The sequence below is a fragment of the Sycon ciliatum genome, chromosome 1 (assembly GCF_964019385.1).
Source record: "Sycon ciliatum chromosome 1, ocSycCili1.1, whole genome shotgun sequence".
NCBI classification, from domain to species: Eukaryota; Metazoa; Porifera; class Calcarea; order Leucosolenida; family Sycettidae; genus Sycon; species Sycon ciliatum.
The window spans coordinates 75,819,462-75,837,967 of NC_088643.1; the positions used below are offsets into that span (position 1 = coordinate 75,819,462).

The following is an 18,506-nucleotide window of genomic DNA, read 5'->3' on the forward strand; positions in this document are numbered from 1 at the left end:
CATGATTGTACTAGTACATGTATAATTATCCTTCCTACTCTTGTGTCACGTTTCGTTGAAATAATGATGTAATGTGCCATATCTCTGATCTTTCCCTATCACAACGAATGTGATTCGGAGTTACAGGCAGTGCTAGTGTGCTCGGTCCCTGACCACCCGAATAAACGAGGAGTGAGTGTACATGTACTCCCAAGCATAGGCACGACTCCCCCGATGGCAACCCAGCAGCTCTCATACCAAAGGAGGTCGGATAACCAAGGTGAAGGTGCACTGTACCCTGTCAACGCCAGGCCGTGCTACCTGATGAATGCACTCCACACAATGAACTCACTGCTAGTGCTTGTAATTATAAAAGTCATCATCTTGATTACTAAGTAGATTTTTAAAAGCAGTACGATAGTGTAGATTTTTAAAATAATTATTTTGATGAAATAAGGGGCTCGTGCTGATTATTCAGTGCACTGAGCATCAGGAACTTGTAATCCACAAAACCTGTCCTAAGTTGGTAATTCAAAACCGGGCTGTGTGCTGGTCAAGCTTGCACATCAAAGACTAAGGACTGACAGCAGAAAGCAGCGTATGCACATGAGCAGCTAGCAAAAAGCATGCCAGCTGTTGGAAAAACATAATACATTTGTCCGTCAGACTTGGAGACGGTTAAATAATTATATAATTTGTTCGTCAGACTGAGCACACAGCTAGCTGCATGAATTTCATGATGAATATGCCGGTATGGGCAATAGTCAAGAAGATCCTGGCAATGGGCAGTCAGATCAATTAGATGTCACCAATAAGGCGTCGGATAAAAAAAAAAGAAAAAAAGAAAAAAAACTCAGCATGGAGACAGAGTTCAGTTGGGTGTGTGATGATAATGCCAGTATGGGCTGTTGTCAAAGAAGATCCTTGCAATAGGTTGTCAGATCAGCAAGATCGCCGCAATAGGCAGTCAGATTAACGCGATCGCAGCAATAGGCAGTACGATCAACAAGATAGCAGCAATAGGCTGTCAGGTAACAAGATCCTTGCAATAGGCTGTCGGATCAACAAGATCGCAGCAATAGGCTGTCGGATCAACAAGATCGCAGCAATAGGCTGTCAAATCAAGAAAATGGCAGCAATAGGCTGTCAGACCAACAAAATCGCAGCAATAGGCTGTAGAACAAGATTGCAGCAATGGGCTGCCAAATTAACAAGATCGCAGCAATTGGCTGTCAGACCAACAAGATCACAGCAATAGGCTGCCAAATCAACAAGATTGCAGCAATAGCCTGTCGGATCAACAAAATCTCAGCAATAGCCTGTCAGATCAACAAAAGAGAGGAGAGCTCGGAGTTAGAGAGCCTGTAAAGTGTATTATGAAAATAGCCAATATGGGCAATTGTCAACAAGATGGCAGCAATAGGCTGTCAGATGAAGAGTGAGAGAACACGGACTAAACAACCTGATCCAACTAGAGGAACAAAGTAAGAAGTGGGGAAGAACAATTCATCCGAGTATCTGGGTGAACAGCAAAGAAAGCGGACGAAAGAAAAACAGGTGCTAAAATGGGCCGAAATAAAGGCACACACACACACACACACACAGACCACAACGCTAAGATGGGTCTACAACAAGGCTGACGAAAGAAAGCCAGAAAGAAAAACTCCGCATATGGAGAAAAACACGACGAAGAAGACGAACGCGACAACAACACCATGCGTGCTATTACCACACAGGGCAGCGAGACGTCGAAAAATAGTCCCCAGCTGTAAGCAGACTACGGACAAGAGCGCTAGTGTGTTGGCCGTAGTGCCTAGTGAGGGGTCTGCAGCAGCAGTAGTAGCAGCAGCGGCAGATGGTCGAGGTACATTATAAACGTGAACAAACACGAGTTTGGACGTATCAGGTGGATTAGATATTCTCCGAGTAACAACGCAGCGGCAGCTGCTCGTCGGCTTGCTCATGGCAGGAGATCGGAATCAGAGTAGGAGACGAGCACCTGCGCACTATTATCCAGGGCATCTACACTCTGTACAATAACAGACTGGCTGTGAGCCACGCCAGTCGCCGCGCTTGCCACGTCACCAGAAGCAAGCTCGTGACCATCGGCAGCTGACATCATGCCGGTCGCATGCCACGAGGGGTCACTGGAGTCGTTCAGGACATCTATTTCGTCTTGCTCCTCGTCCCGACCGCTGGTACTGCCGATCGGTTGGCCTTTGTCGTCAATCTTGCCGTTCTCGTGCCGCTTACGATGCAGCCAGAGTGTGGACGAGTGACTGTAAGACGAGCCACAGATCTCACAGACAAACGGCTTCTCACCGGTATGAATGTTGCGGTGCTCATCACGCTGCGAGACGCGTGGGAAGCGCTTGCCACAGATATCACACTCATGCCGACGGAACTCATTCACATCGCCGTGGATGCGAACATGTCGACGCAGGTGCCGCCGATAGCGGTACTTCTTGCCGCAGTCGGGATAGTCGCAAACAAACTGCCTCTCGCCATCCCCTGTATGATACGCATGAACGTGCTCGTGGTAGCGATAGCGACGTAGAAACGACGCGCCACACTTCTCACAAGTGAACAAGTTCTCTGCTCGACACACATGTACACACACACACACACACACACACACACACACACACACACACACACACACACACATGCATGTACACATGCACACACATCCACATACACACACACGTACACACCAAGCACACACACACACACACACACACACCAAGCACACACACCAAGCACACACCAAGCACACACACACACACACACACACACACACACACACACACACACACACGCACACATGCACGCACGCACATACACACACACACACACACACACACACACACACACACACACACACACACACACACACACACACACACACAAACCAGGCACAGCAATCAAGTTCACATACCACCAGGAGGCAAGCATCCTAAAACTCACCTGTATCGGAAGGCAAGACAGAGTGACTGGCACCAAATCTACCCATGGTCCAGATCTGTGCTGAAGAATTGCCCCCCCCCCCCCCCCCCCTGCTCCTTACACTGTCCTGGCACTAGCAAAGAGGCTCCAACAAAGGGTACATGCCCCTTCACTTAGCCAGTGACCATAAGAGACGATCACCAAACTGCTATAAAGTCCGGTAAAAAAAATCGTGTGCGAAACATGAGTGGTATTGTGCATGCATGACACGTGTATTACGAAAGACAGCAGAAGCGACGAGAGTCGAAAAGTCGGAAAACAAGCTCTTACTCAGTTTCTCATTGTGCGCCGTCTCCATGTGCGTGTACAGAGCTGCCGCGGTAGCGTGGCCTTCATTGCACACGTAGCATGTGTGAGGGCGAGGAGATGGTCGAGAAGAGTTGCTGCCAGGACTGCCGTCGGCTTGATGAGCATAGCCCATGACGGAGCCAAGACTGGGCGAGGACAGCACACTAATGCAGCCAGACGAAGTCGAGGAGCCGACCACATTGGATGCAGAGTGGGAGGCGATCGTAGATGATGATCTTGAGTTGGGTATGTAAAGTGGCTGTGCAGTGCACCGCAGCACAGGTGTCTACAAGATTGAGATCACACAACCACACAATCACACACAACACATTGAGATCACACACGCACACACAACATTGAGATCACACAACCACACCATCACACCACAACGTACACGCACACACAACATAACTCAAAACATTCAGCAACGACGATAAATTAAAAGGAACTTGCAAATACCCTAGCGAAAATAGGGATGCTACAGCAAGTAAACAAGAGTTCTGTTTCACACTAGGCTCCACTCTCACTCGACAACGATGCTTCCAGGAGGCTCTATTCCCAGTGCTAAGTAGCAATTATTACTTGCTCTGCAGTAGTCAAGTACAGGGGCGGCAAATGAAATCTGACCCCTGGGTTTTTACATAGAATTGCTGCAGAGCTAAATTAATCCTAGCACTATTCACTCTCTGTTCTTGCGTATGCGCGTGTGCTACTGCACAATATGCACATGTACCGCGTTTTCCGCAGTACAAATCGCACCCCCCCACCCCACCCATTTCTTGCCACACTGTACAGACATCTACCCCATTTATCATCGTTAATGGGAGTATAAGCCGCAACCCCGTTCTTTTGGGTGAATTTGGAGTGTTCGAAGTACGGCTCTATACTCGGAAAATACGGTACATTTGTACCTGGCCATGTTCAGGGTACAATGTACTACCGCAAGACACAGCACTGCACTCGCATGCATACAGTACAGGAATTGGAGACACACGAGAAAACGCAACACGCATACGCTGTACGCATGCATGCGCCGTCCACGGCTGGAAGTTGGCGTGGTCGTGCGCAGCCACGGCTGGCGCAGAACAAGCACACTGCTCCGGTGTGTCGGATTCGAGTTGCCACCACTGCAACGCTACACGTACCGCTCTTGCACTAACACGTGACAGCAGCAACTGCATCAAAGTTGAAGCAGTAGACATACCTCAACACCTATCATTCCTCCATCTTGCTGATTTCCCTGCGCAGAGAAACACATGCACACTGAGAGCTTATCGTGCGTGTAGAGCAAAAGACTATGATCAGCACAAGCGAGTGTGTGGACTGAGCATGTGTCTTCGACACTTGCTTGGCTGACGTGGCCACGGGAATGCAAATAATAATAATAAAGCAAAAAGAGCACACACTGAAACTGCGGAAATCCGACCAGCTCCCGGACCAAGTTAGGCGGTACCAATTCTATGGTGGTCTGATGTATTGCATAAACCTGTACACGCATACGGGTAGCGCTCCGTGTGGCCAGGAAAGTGATCATTTTTCTGCGGTGGTCGGCGAAACTGAAATGGCCGGAGACAAAGGTTCCAATGTGCACATGGCAGACTTTGGGGTTTCTTGCATCTACAAACTGCACTTGAAGTTTTTAATGAAATTGGTACCCGAGTACAGAAAACCACGAAGGAAAAAAACCATACAAAAGCCACACACAGGGACAACAATTCGGACAACATTTCTGTAGAAGACCAGGCATTGTGCACCGGCCCATCTGCACAAGGGCAGCGTCTTTGATGCCCCCGTCCCACATGGAGCAGACAGGATTTACACGTAGTGCTACAAAAACGTGAATGCGTTTGCAACGAGAGGGACAACATTTGGGGTGGAACGATTTCTTAGAGAACCATGTGTCAAGTTCCATAAGAACGGTGCTGGAGGAAATTGCATGTACTTCGGGGCTGAAACTTGCGTAGCGTTAATCATGATTTTCACTCTGTCAGCCCACGTAAAAAGTCAGCTACTGCCTCTTTGGCCACAGTCATTGAGCAACTCGCCCTGGCTGGAAATTTAAGTGAAATTGTACAGACTTGCGGGGAAGAGACCACTTGCATTCGTGATGGTGCAGGGTTCATCAATGTCGCCTCGACACGTTTACAAAATCGCCACCGGGAATACAAAAGAAGTACAAGCGGGCAGGACCTTACCACAGGATTCATTCCGAACATGACTGGCATCGCCGAGTGGTGGTAGTGTTGATGTGGCAAAACCATGGCAGTAGCCATCGAAGTGCTGCCGTGAGGAAGGGGTTCCGTCAAGACGCTAACAGCAGATGCCGGCTGTACGTTGCTTGTGTGATTGGGTAGCGCATGGAAGCCGGGAAGGTCAAACGTGCCGAAGGCGGTGTTCTGCGGCAGGATCCTGACCATGTTCTCGCCAATAGGTATAGGCGAGCTGCTGCGAGTGTCACAGGGATCACCAGCGTCAAACTCTGGCGCATAGTCATCACCTATCCCGTCACCTACAACATCGATCTGCGACGGTGACGAGGAATTGGACAAGGATGTGCGAGCACGAATGCCAGGTGACAGTGATACGGGCAGGAAAATGTCATTACCTTGACGATACTTGGCTGGTACCGTGAGTGAAATAATACTAGTTCCGTCAGCATCCACCGGCGATACGTTGGCAGTCAACTTGATGTCTCTCAGCCTAACTGTATAGTCAGAAAGCGAGGGGTGCATCGATAGTGGGCAGCCACCATTGGGGTGGCCACTAGTTGCTACCATTGCCGATGTGGCGCAGCTGGAAGCCAGTGCACCTGCCGGTGAAGTTATAGGCATGCCTGCAACAACACAGAACACAGAACAATGCCGCACAACACACACACACACACACACACACACACACAAATCTATGACAAATCGAACAATGCAGCGACCACCAGAACTCCTGCACCACTGATAGCTATGTCTGCAGACTCAGCTTTTTTTTAAGCAGTCAGACAGAGAAAACTAGGAAGGTTAGAGTCCACCCCAGAAAGATCAGAAGCGAAATCATGCATTTTGGGCACATTGCACACGGTGTATTCGACTATTTTGAAGTATTTTCTTCACACATGTACATGATCAGGACTGGGGAACAATTCAGTCGGGGTGGGTAAGGACACGACCGGGCTTGTCGGCTCTGCTCGGGACTGGGATACGACTGTGACTGCTCAGAGCAAGTTTAGTTTACAATGCACAGCAGCTTAGATACATTTCATCATACGAAGAGACGAAGCCAGCTGTTACCATTTTTATAATGGTACGGAAGGCCTCACAAGTTTTACAACCGGCTTCGTCACGTCGTGTGATAATAAGTCTCCCTCTGAAGTCCTTACTTAGATACATGTGTAAAAATATCCCACTGCATTGTAGGTTCCGGGCCAAGTCAGCGTATCACCATGGTGATAACGGGAAATGTGCATGCATCTTTCACCTTCTGTACAAGAAGTCTCAATGGGCAGGAGAAATATGGTAAAGTAGCCAGTCAATCAGGTGTGAGATGCTGTAAAGGTGAGCCACTAACTTACCTGTATGGCCTCTCTAAACAAAAAATACTTCACCGTGGGCTCTTCCCACCCCCCCCCCTGACCCCGGGGAGGAGCATGCTTTGGTTTATGTACTATTGGTGAGACTGGTCAGTTTCAACGGTATGCATAGAAGGCCGCTGTTTTTCAAGAAAAAAAGTTCAAATACAACATTGCCTGTGCTTACCTGCAAGAGTCCAGGGCGTCCTGGCAGACAAGAAAAACAAAACCGGAAAAAAACAAGAAAACAATACATGCACATCAGCAAAGTGACTGGATAGCAGGCACAATACTATTGCCAGTAAACGTGCAGTTGACTCCGCTTATAACGAACTGTCATACAGCGAATTTCATGATCGTGAACCAGTGTCCATGTCCCTGTTTGAGCCCATACAAAATTGACCCTTTCTAACGAACAGTTTCCGCCCAGGGCCTTATGACGGGCTTTTACGGCAGTGCAAAGTGGCCGCCAGAGACGTGTACCCAAAGCAAGATAGTGTACAACTCGGTAACTACCATGCGCATGGTTGTACGGGGTTTGTCATGTGATGTAAAGACTCAAGTTCTTACCATCGCTGACCCTATACCAGTATGCTCGTTTTCTATTAACCAGAGCTTGTTTTCATAGTCTCTCATAGTAAAATAGCTCTCATCGGAAGTTCGACAATCGCAAACTCACACGCTAAGCTGGACTATACAATCATGTATGTGCAGTATAGCGAGCGCAACCATCAGGGCACTGGCAACCTGTTCAACGACTGCACAGTACAGAATGGTACATGTACATGTAGTTGCAAAAGTGCAGAACACGGACAGCACGTTACAGGAAGCGTGCAAAGCATGATTCACGATACCAATTTCTGCGACGTCTAAACGCAGTGCACAGTACACTCGTTTATCTGGGCGGTCCAGGACCGGGCACTGACCGTACCTTCGAAATGTCCGTAACTCCGAATCACATACATTTTGATGAGGAAAGGCCATAGATATGGCATGTGACGTCGCTCGTTCCAAAAAAGTGACAGAAGAGCAGTAATACTTGCACTGAAACTCGCCCAGAGGGTGCCCGGTAGAACTAAGTGCCCATAACGTCAGGGTCCGAAAAGCCGAGGTATGAGTGTAAATGCATAACTATTATTATGCACTGTTGCACATGCACTGCACGCGCACCCAGTGTAGAAAACTGTACTCCACCGACGTGCTTCACGGGATGGAACTGCGGTCAAGTTATGTGACAGTGGCCTTGCGGCGACTGCATGTAATCGTACGCGACAGGCATTTCTGTTGTCGCCAGAGTCGCAGGTCCCACATCCCATTGCAAAAAGTGGTATTGCAAACCGTGCTTTGCCTTGACATACAGCACGCTACACAAAGTGTGTACTAGAAAATCACAATCAACAATACCACCTGTGAGGTGACCGCGGCGTACGGTTCACAATCTCTTTGGTTTCTGTGACATCTAAATGCAGTGCATAGTAGATGCACGTGCACCGCAAGTGACTCCAGCCTACACTGGCTACAGTAGGCTGTACTCCATCGACGTACGCCGCAAAAGTTGAACTTTTGGTCAACTTTTGCGACAGTGGCCTAGCGACTATTTGCAACAGTACGCGACAGGCATTTCCGTGTCGCAAGTGTTGCATTGCAAAACAAGTGATTTAGTGAATCGTGCGTTATGCGTATAGCGCGTTTATAATGTGAACCTGTTACAGAAGTGTGCGACGCATGCGGCACGATACAGAAAGTGTGTAACGTGTACAGCACGCGACACGCAGCACAAAGAATACTAGTACAAACTCAAATCACACCATACACACTACAGAGTACAGACAGTGCATTACAACACGACTCCGAGTATGTAGTCAAAACTAGAGCAGAGGATGCTGTAAGTCACAAGTGCTTATATCCATAATACTATGCAGGTCGAGGTATTAACCCAAATTTGTAACATCATAGTATTCGCGATAGAGAACAATGTGACACGACCCGCAATACTAATTTAGTAATTAGCTAAAGCGCTTAGCTGAGATATTTTCACACATGGGGGCGTACAATTTTTTTCACTGGGACCTAATCATGCTAATATTGGCGAGGATCATTTTTTTACTCAAAGAGCTGCGAACTCTCCGCAGCGCAGAGACAAGTCAACTAACGACATGCTGCTAGGATAAAAGTAAAAAAGAACTCGTACCTTATCAATCAGATTGACGCGGACGCTCTAGTCACTTGCAATGCACTGCTCCCGCAAGCTGCAGTCGCAAGTGCAAACGTCCGAAAGTCGAGCGGTCCCCCTAGTGGAAATTCGGGATGATACGAAGGCTACCGACTCGTACAGTCAGTACACTGCACCGCTCACCTTCTCTACAAATGTACTACATAACAGTAGTTAGCACCTGCAAACTCAGACGTAGACTACTTATACTTCATTACGGCAGGTAGATGACATTTCACTCCGGGCCATTGTCCAAGCTTGCCATCACTTTGGAACTGGCAGATTGAGACGACACTGACTGTGGAATTCCCTGAGGAAAAACACCAAAAAGACCCAGCAAAAACGCTGGATGAGCATCTTCCCCACGTATGCGTGCACGACGCCGTATCGGGCGTAGTTGTACCCACAAACCAAAAACTTGTACCCATAGGCCTATATATATAGGATATGCAAAGGATACGTACCTAGACGCGCAGAAGATGCGCGCGTGAGCCGTATCAGGCGTAGATCTATGCTGCAACGTGTTGCAACCAGTACAGTACAGGAGGGAGTCGTACTCAAAAAAGGGCTGGGTGCGCCCATATGACACCCTACCAAAAATGAAGCCGCGCAAGCACATCCACTTTGCTTTTTTTGGTAGATAAGCACTCGTGATCATGCCAAAAAAAATCAAAAAGTCCCAATACTTTGTACTAAAAAACCACACTCTGTACTTTTGCAGTCTGTTTGGAATCTAGACCCTGCTTACACGAGAAACTATAATGGCCTGGGGCTTATTTAGGCACCCGTCTACCATGTTTACTCGATGGAGGTACTAGGCCAGGCCAGGGCAAACATGCTGGCTTCAAATCAGGTGGAGTGCCTGCCTAAACGATGACATTTGGATCAAGAAGTGCTTGCTCACGTTCCTGCTGCGCCCGGCCGTTTGGTCGTCATTAAAATAATTATTATTTTCTTCTGCGAAAAGGTGAAAGAAAAATCAGAAAAAAACAGAAAGTGAAAATTAATGATTCAAATGAAAGGTGTCGATGATGAAATCCCCGCACGTGCACAGACTCGCAAGAGATAAAATACAAATTTGCAAACTACAATTGTAGTGTTACTTTCACAAAGACCACCCTGACACTGTCACATCCAGGGCATGCAGAGAAAAATGACTATGTAGATCTACCAGTACCGGTAGGCAGTACCAAGAGAACTCTTTCAGTCTTGCAGTCTAGTCTTGATAATAATCATTCTTGTAGCTGCGCTGTAGCTGTAGCTGCGCTGTAGCTGTAGCTACATAATTTTAATTAATTATTTATAGCTCGGCATGCCGGCATGCATTCAGAATTAAATTTTTAAAATTATTATTTCAGTTCAGTGAGATCTTGTCACCATGGTCACCCAGCAGACACGCACGGATCGCGGAGTCACATGCGAAATGCCAAGAGAGGCCCAAGACACAACCAAGCAAGTCCAAGAGTACGAGGTAGTTTGGCATTTTTTAACAAAATAATGTGTAATGCTTTTCTTCTGGCTGTTTCTCTGCTCCGGATGGCTGTATATTGTATCGAAACACGGGTGGTGGCAAATGAGAGCCAGTTTATCGTAGATCAACATTGACCAGAACATTTGGTGCATATAATTTAATTCTCCCTGCCACGTCGGTATAACTAGTGGTGGGTGCTTTGCCATTAGGTGTAACATGTGTAAAATAAGCCCCTGGATGGACGAGAAGGGCAGTGAATTGCTTCCGCAGGGCCTTTGGACGACGTCAGGCCGTCTTGCCATCACTAAAGACAATAATGAAGAACAGTAGGTAGAGGAATACACTCTGAGAGAACGAAAACATGGCTGCAGTGCGATGCTACCTATCCAATTCTACCGTATGACACAGCCACTAGTTACAAATACAAAAACACGGCTTTCGCAGCATACGGTGCAGTTGACAGATTAATTTTTCATCCACTAGCAATCCTTGAAGTGATATCTATAAACTTCAGAACATTGATGATCGAATATCCTAGTTTGTGATGCCATTGTTACAAATTTGTTAAAAAATGACACACCAATTATTTGAATCCTGAGAATACTGTGAAAGTAGGACATGATTCAAGACACTTTCCAAAGTGGGATCATTCCTATTTTTTGAGACAACGGGCATGACGAATAGCACTTCCACTTGCAACAATTTATTTGGCCGTAGCTTGCCTAGAAGTGGCTGAAAAAACGTCATTTTACAACCATGTTAAAAAAAAGCCAAATCACCTCGTGCAATCATCGCTGCACAACTTTTACTTTCCACTACTTTCACTTAAACTTCTGCTCATACATGTACACCCAAAGCGGTGAACCCCTTGAAAATAATACTGTCCCTCCAGGAAATCGCGATTCCACGGATGCAACAAATTTCGCGATTTTGGCCAAAACCCGCAAATTTCTGAAAAGTCCCCGATTTCCCGCGTTTTTTGTTGTTTTCTGCACTTTTCACGCAGTATACAGTGCTTTCTATGATCCTGTACGTGGGTTATTTGTACAGTACGCAAATAGCGACTCTAATGATGCAACAAATTTCGTGATTTGGCCCAAATCCGCAATTTCCTGCCAATAATTCCGCGAGTTCCTGGCAAGTTCCGCATCTTTCCGCATTTTTCGCCGCGTTTTTGTTGTTTTCTGCCGCAATTTCTTGCGCAAGTTTTCGATGACTTTTTCCGCAAATTCCCGCAGGGACCGTAAAGTACCGCCAGAGCGCCCCGTCTCGCGAGAGCGCCCCACCTTGATTTTACAGCCAGGGAAAGGAAAATCGTATGGCAGAGTGCAACGAAGTTTGTACGATGTGAGAATCTTAGTGTACTAAGATCACGCTTGGCAGGGTTTTGTGTGGAGCTTGTGTCCGCTCGAAGGTACGGATTGACTGCAAAACGTGCAATATGTGTACAAGGTTCATGTCGTATGACCTACAGACAGCAGACCACCTCCACGACACAACTCACGTCATCACGATCACACTGACGTGACATGGCCAGCAAAGGCAGCATACCGATGATACGACTACAAAAGTACACTGTACTGCAATCTACAGTCCATTTCAAAACTATACTAGACGCGTAGGGTTTTTGAAATATTTCAAATTTGGCTGGACCTTTTTGAGAATACTAGTTTTCGGAATATTGCTCAGGTCCGCTCCACAATTACTCTCCTTTCTTAGGGCGCGTTTGGTTGGTACGAACTAGAACAGGATTCACCAGAACAGCGCGTTTGGTTGGGACTGCACCTGTTCTGGGTCGGCCAGAACATGTTCTGCTTGCTCCGGCCTCGAGGCCGGAGCAGACCGAGCAGTTTCACTTTTTCACAGTGAAACCTGGCGGGAACATCGATTTTGGTCCCAAATGATCACGTGCATACGCTTTTGGGTTGGACTCGTTGTACCGTACAAAGTGACCATGGTGACCGGTCGACCATACACAGTTTTGAAGGACGCACCCGGTTTGGCACATTTTTCCACAAAAATGTGCTCTGTTTCTGGAGTACCGTTTGGTTGGCATGAGGCTGCTCCATGTGCACCAGCTGTTCGATCCTGTTCTAGATCGTACCAACCAAACGCACCCTTAAACGATTGGATACCAATTATTATTTGGGAAAAATTTATGCACAAAGTGATCACAGATTTTATGTGGTATAGATCAGGGAGTAGTAAAATACATAATATTTTACTACTCCCTGGTACAGATGCTGGCATAACGGTTTTTGCGGTTATAGGTACTCGTACGCGTCTGTAGTTTTGAAATGGACTGCACTCGCGCGATCGCCACTCGGTGCTATCCTGCCCAGGCGACTGGTACAAGAAAACCAAGAGGATTTTGTTACTTTTGTTTGGATTTTGAAATGTATGGAATACTTTTTGTCCACTGAAACAATTGCCCTTTGCGTATATTGAGCAGACTCTCCAGCAACTGGTCACTTGTTCGACAGTATCTGCTTTTATAGTCGCCTGGAGGAATTTACTTTCTTCGCTGCGCATGGGACTTTTGTCCAGTTCTCTGCTGCTGACTGCCTCGACCTCACAATGAACAGGTCAGGTGTAAAGTATTCAAAATTGAGAACGAGTGAAGAGCAGTACGAGCCAGGACAAGTAAGCCGTTGTGTTTGTGTTACTAGGTAAAGAGCGTTTTCAGGAAACGAGAGATTTCTGTTGAGTTGACACCGCCATGACGAAAGGGAAAACCCCCCACACAATAGGCTATTTGGAAAATTTGAAATACTAGTAGTACAGTAGTGTGCAACGAGACTAAGCCTTATGCACATTGACGTCATGTACGAAATGCCATAGGATCCTGTAGAATCTCGTAGGCCTGGTTGGGTGTTGATTTTACAGGACCCTATTGTGTTATCTGTATTCTCCACTACGAAACGTGCTCTGCAGTCATTTCATGCAAAAACCTTTTCCGGACAAAGGTCTAGCTGGTCATTAGCTCGAACCAAAGTGATGAAGCTGGAAGAGCGACAGTCTGCTATTGGGCTAAACTGGTCGGATGCGCATGCATAGCACCGAATGAACACCGTACCCAGCCGGGCATGTACACACCTACGGGAATTCGTACATCTGTACAATGTGCATAAGGCTGTGTTTACACGAGGCGTTTCAACCCGGGTCAGATTTCAACCCGCCATGTACACAAAATTAATGGCGCGTTTACATGACGCATTGCGCTTGACCCGGGTTGAAACTTCGCCCCGGGTTGATTTCAACCCACCCCGAGAAAATAGTACTAACGTACTTCTATGCGTATCTCGCGCCATATTTGAATAGCAGTGCACAGGTAAATTTCGCGCGAAAGTATTCACGTGACCATTCAAGACTCTAGAAGTGGACTTTGGCGGCATATCAGTATTTGACCCGGGTCAACTGCCTGCATGTAAACGCGCACCTATTTTGTCTATCGTACAGACTTTCAACCCGGGCTGAACTCGACCCGGGTTGAAAATTCTCATGTAAACACAGCCTGAGTCATCTTGGCACGGCAGTTGTATACAAATTCGACTACAATGTGTACATGGTAGTTGATGCAGGTCCCAGGTACACATTCAACTCTGAACGCTGGGCACAACTACACCCTGTAATCCCTAATTTCTACTCCTTCCACTCTCTGGTCATGTTTTGATAAGTAAGTAAAGTTCTCACATCCGGCTAAACAATTGTGCTGAGAAGAAAGCGCAGCCAGCTTAGGCAGTTTCGCTCGTGCAAGGCCACCACCGTGCCTGATTACCTTATATACCAAGGTGGCGGATGCAGCGCCTAGCCCCCTTACTCCGAGTAGTGAGTGCTCCAGTAGAGTGTGGGTATCGGAAGTGTACAGAATTGTGTGTTATCAAACACGCCTGTTGGAGATACAGCAGAGGTCAGCATGCACGTAGTCTGGATCTGTGAGTTACGTATTTGCTATTTTTCCATTGTACTTTTAAGGTATTGTTCGCGAAAATGCCCGGGTAATGTCCAAAGAGAACACCAGACCGCGTGATGTGAGTTTTGCGGTCTGTAAACCGCATAGCAAACCCATGCAGATGTGCGCACTCCTGGGGGTTATATGCTCTTGATGACATGATATGGCTTTTGTATTGGTTGTGGTCGGTTGCCTTCACAGTAGATATATTGTACGCTGTGTGTTTGTGTGTGTGTGTGTGTGTGTGTGTGTGTGTGTGTGTGTGTGTGTGTGTGTGTGTGTGTGTGTGTGTGTGTGTGTGTGTGTGTGTGTGCATACATCTGTGTCTGTAGTGGAAGAAGCCGCCCGTCAAAGTTCCCTGGGAGTCGATAGCCCTGGCGGTGGTGCTGTTCCTTTTGGGCACAACATTCTTGTCCTTAGCAATAATTCTTCGTGTCGGTGTCATTCACAGTGAGGTAAGGCAGCCATTGCTCTGTGTGCTTGTCTATCCTTTACACCTGCGTCTGAGTTAGGTCATTGTGAAATGGTTTCGTAATGCAAGCCTGCAGTGTTTTCCACTTGACCCACGGGTTTCAACAGGAGTACATGAAACCAAGCATGCGCAGCTTCTGACTTCTTCTGTGTGGGTGTCTTGTCATGGCGAAATTCCTGGATTGTGTTGTAGTTGGTGGAGAAAAGGCTGCAGGGAGTGGCATACAATTTTGTAGTACATACAACTGAGCTGAAGTTGTGCACCAGCTGACCAGCTAGAATCCTGCTTGTACGGACTACATCGCCAAAAATGATGTTATCCAGGAATTTCCTCGGTAAAGCAACCCATTCAAGCAGCACACTCTTGTTTCACCATGTACTCTTGGTATCAGTGGGTCTGTTGCTGGTTTGCCTAGCCATGTAATTGTGGTGCAGAGCTAGCTGCCGATCTCTGGGTACGCTTAGAAACACTGCTACGACGATTCGATTGGAAAGTGGTGAGGCTGACAGCTGTTTTATTGTCGAAAAGTTGACGGGGACAATTCAAACTCACCCTAAAACAACAGTACTGTAGTGTCTTGTATAAAAGCCTGTCTTGTATAGAAGCCTGTTTTGAATACAAGCCTGATTTTTAAGATACACAGTCAGCACATAAGCCTGGTTTAGTGTTGACATACATAGAGATACGTGGTGTGAATAGACGCCTGGCTTGAATAGAAGCCTACAGTCCATTCAGAAAAAGATGGACTTCTAGCTTTTGGCCATAAATGGGTCAAACTTTGAGTTTTTTTAGAATTTTTTTCTGCAATCCCCTATGGAATCCTCTTCCAATTATGTTTCTGAAGTCTATTTGTCCAAAAAGCAAGCCATAACAAGAATAGGATATCGGCCAGGTTTTGCCCCAGAAGCATTGAATTGGAAAAAACCATCAAAATCCAGGCCGTTTGACCCTGCCTGCAACAGTGCATTGTGGGGTTCGAACCCCAGTTCAGGTACCCTTTTTGGACTCTTTTTCAAAGTTCAAATTTCGCAGCACTGCACTGTGTACAATGAAATCACGAAAAAATCGCCAAATACGGGAGCTCGCCAGAGCCAGGGCCCATCTTTTTCTGAATGGACTGTAGCACTGATATCGGCTTATACGGCCATAAGCACCTGCTTTTATACGCGACCAAGAGTCCATAACCCCAGGGTTATGGACTCTTGACGCGACATTACGGTAAGTACTTGTTCAACCCTCAACACATGGTCACCATTCCATATAAGGTTATTTGGGTAGTAACCCCTCTACATGGTCGCATCATTCGCCAAAAGCCGCTCATTAGGCCAAGCGTGCATCTTTCTCTTCCTACCGCCATATACAGTTATCAGCAGCACTCGACACAAGTTCACGAAAAATGCATCATTCGCCTTGTGCCACCTCTAATCCAAATATGACACGATGCGTTCTCTATCGTGTGTCAGAAAGCATGGTGTGATGTGTCAGAAAGCATCAGCAGGCATACAGAGACAAGTAGACCAGAAAGGAGCACTGACCGAGTCATAAAGAAACAAGAGAACCAACAAGAGCTCCGGAATGTGGAGGCAATGAAGTAACACTGTGGGTAGCCCAGAACGTGAAGCATGTCAGTACGCACAGCACACTGTGTACAGAAGTCAACTAGAAAAAGGATAGTGTGGAGTTCACAGCATGCACGGCATGGAATCTGATTGGGAAAGCGAAAAGGAAGTGCGTAAATTCAAGACATAACAATATAATGTGCCGGACAAAGCCAAGAACCTCACACTAACTCCCACGAGTCGATAAAGTACGACTCCTCAGTGACCCTGTATAGAAATTAGAGAGCATTGACCTTGAACCCCTAACTCCTAAGTGGAGATGGTGAGCTGTGACCCTGAGTGTAACATACAGACTCAGGTCAGAAAATTGGCCAGGTTTTCGCAAAGGCAGGACAGGTATACCATAGCAAAATGTAAAATGTATGGAGACGCAGGTCCGAATTCCAGGAATTAAAAAAATTAAGTGGGGTCTGAGCCTGAATTCAGCCAAAATTGGGCTTTCAAACGCCAGCGGGTCTATTCTATGTGAATGGACTCTGAGTATGTGTATCTCTCCCGTTTCCCGATGGGATATAATACTTTTCTCATTTTTTCACTCTATTTTTTCTGTCTTGCGACTTGTTCTTCCCTGTCTGCGTGTGGTTTAGTTCTGGGAGCATTGCTATCCGCTGTTCTTCCTGGGCTGCCTGCTGTTCATCCCCGGTGCCTACCATGTGCGGATAGCATACTATGCTTACAAAGGATACCAAGGATTCTCCTATGCCGATATCCCATCCTATGATGATTAGCGATGAGTAGTGTGTTCAGATAACATCTTTTTTTCACTGATTTTATTTCCCCGACATCTGTGTCTGAAGCCATCGTCATCTATCTGTAATAATCCTGCACGGCTGGTGTCCGTCTAACTTCATTCGGACATTTCCTTTTTTTTGTTTCTCGTACCACTGCCGTGCTCCCAGGCCTGTGGTGTGTGCATTTGAGAGAACTAGCTTGGAAGCGATCATTGTGTATGTTGCTGTCAAGGAGATGTCTTTTATTGGACACTCAATATTAGTAGGTGATGTAAGCAGGCCTGTAACGCTGTGCTGTTGTTTTTAATCAGATTCTTGATTGACTCTTTTTTCCACTGTACCTGAACATACTGCCAGTATAGTTTTCATAGTTTATTTCCACAGCACACTACACAGCGCCTTGACTTGTTTGCCGCTGATTTTTATTAGAATCTATCTTAGATGCATTGACATGCTTTGTAGATGTGTCACCATGTAGCGTTTGGCCTGTAGAAACCAGAGAGTGCAGTGCACTGTCCTGATTCGTTTACATACTGCTATCATAGTGTTCTGATTACATGTGTAGTTTGTTCTGTTGTTCTTCTTTTAAAAATTACTTGGAGTCATAGATTATAATGCAACTTTTTTTTAAACTCATTTCATCCACGTAATGGCCACGTTCTGGCTTCATTGCGTCATTTGTATCCTTTTTTCGTAGTTGTGAGCGCTGTGCATTTGCCATGCTGTGCTGCTCTGGCTGCTGCCACCGTGTTGAACTGTATAGAGGTGGCCGAGCATCTACCCTTCTCTCCGGATAATTGTACTTCACAATAATGCTTGATGGTGACGTACCGGCGTAATCATCAAGTCCCGTGTTATGCAGTCGACTTGTTTCCCTGTGTTCGGATGATGATATCAGATGCAATTCAGCAGAACAAAAGAAAGATGACTCTATGGCGCTTGAGTGAGAGTACCGGTACAAAGTAAAATGTTCTGTACATGTAGTAGATCTACAACTCGTACCCGATCGTGGAATCAGCTGTACGGGTAATAGTACTGCATGCAGAGTTTGAAAAAATACGGTACTACTACTTGCAATATTTGCAGTGCAAATCAGGGACAGTCCCCGGTGCAAATCATAAAGGCCCATATATGTACGTCATGCATGACGTCACCATGTGTATGCATGCATGATCGATGTGCACAAGGCCAGGCTGGCATGTTGTTTATGTATTTCG

The 18,506-nt window shown here is 46.6% G+C and overlaps 2 protein-coding genes across 3 annotated transcripts; one reads left to right on the top strand and one right to left on the bottom strand.

The window, feature by feature from the left end:
- Positions 1-331: 331 nt before the first annotated feature.
- LOC135805490 (zinc finger protein 77-like) lies at positions 332-9,418 on the bottom strand. Its single transcript, XM_065319527.1, has 6 exons — positions 9,024-9,418; positions 7,020-7,039; positions 5,469-6,106; positions 4,478-4,513; positions 3,256-3,559; positions 332-2,574 (listed from the first exon to the last, which is right to left on the bottom strand). The coding sequence occupies exons 3-6, from the start codon at positions 6,102-6,104 to the stop codon at positions 1,940-1,942; spliced, it is 1,611 nt and encodes a 536-aa protein (XP_065175599.1). The 5' UTR covers positions 6,105-6,106; positions 7,020-7,039; positions 9,024-9,418; the 3' UTR covers positions 332-1,939.
- A 989-nt stretch (positions 9,419-10,407) lies between these two features.
- Positions 10,408-18,169, top strand: LOC135805491 (transmembrane protein 230-like). Of its 2 annotated transcripts, none has more exons than XM_065319528.1 (3): positions 10,408-10,515; positions 14,800-14,922; positions 17,146-18,169. In XM_065319528.1, the coding sequence occupies exons 1-3, from the start codon at positions 10,423-10,425 to the stop codon at positions 17,284-17,286; spliced, it is 357 nt and encodes a 118-aa protein (XP_065175600.1). In that variant the 5' UTR covers positions 10,408-10,422; the 3' UTR covers positions 17,287-18,169. The 2 variants fall into 2 exon arrangements, with proteins under 2 accessions (XP_065175600.1, XP_065175601.1); XM_065319529.1 differs by lacking the exon at positions 10,408-10,515 and adding an exon at positions 12,889-13,158.
- The last annotated feature ends 337 nt before the right edge of the window (positions 18,170-18,506 follow it).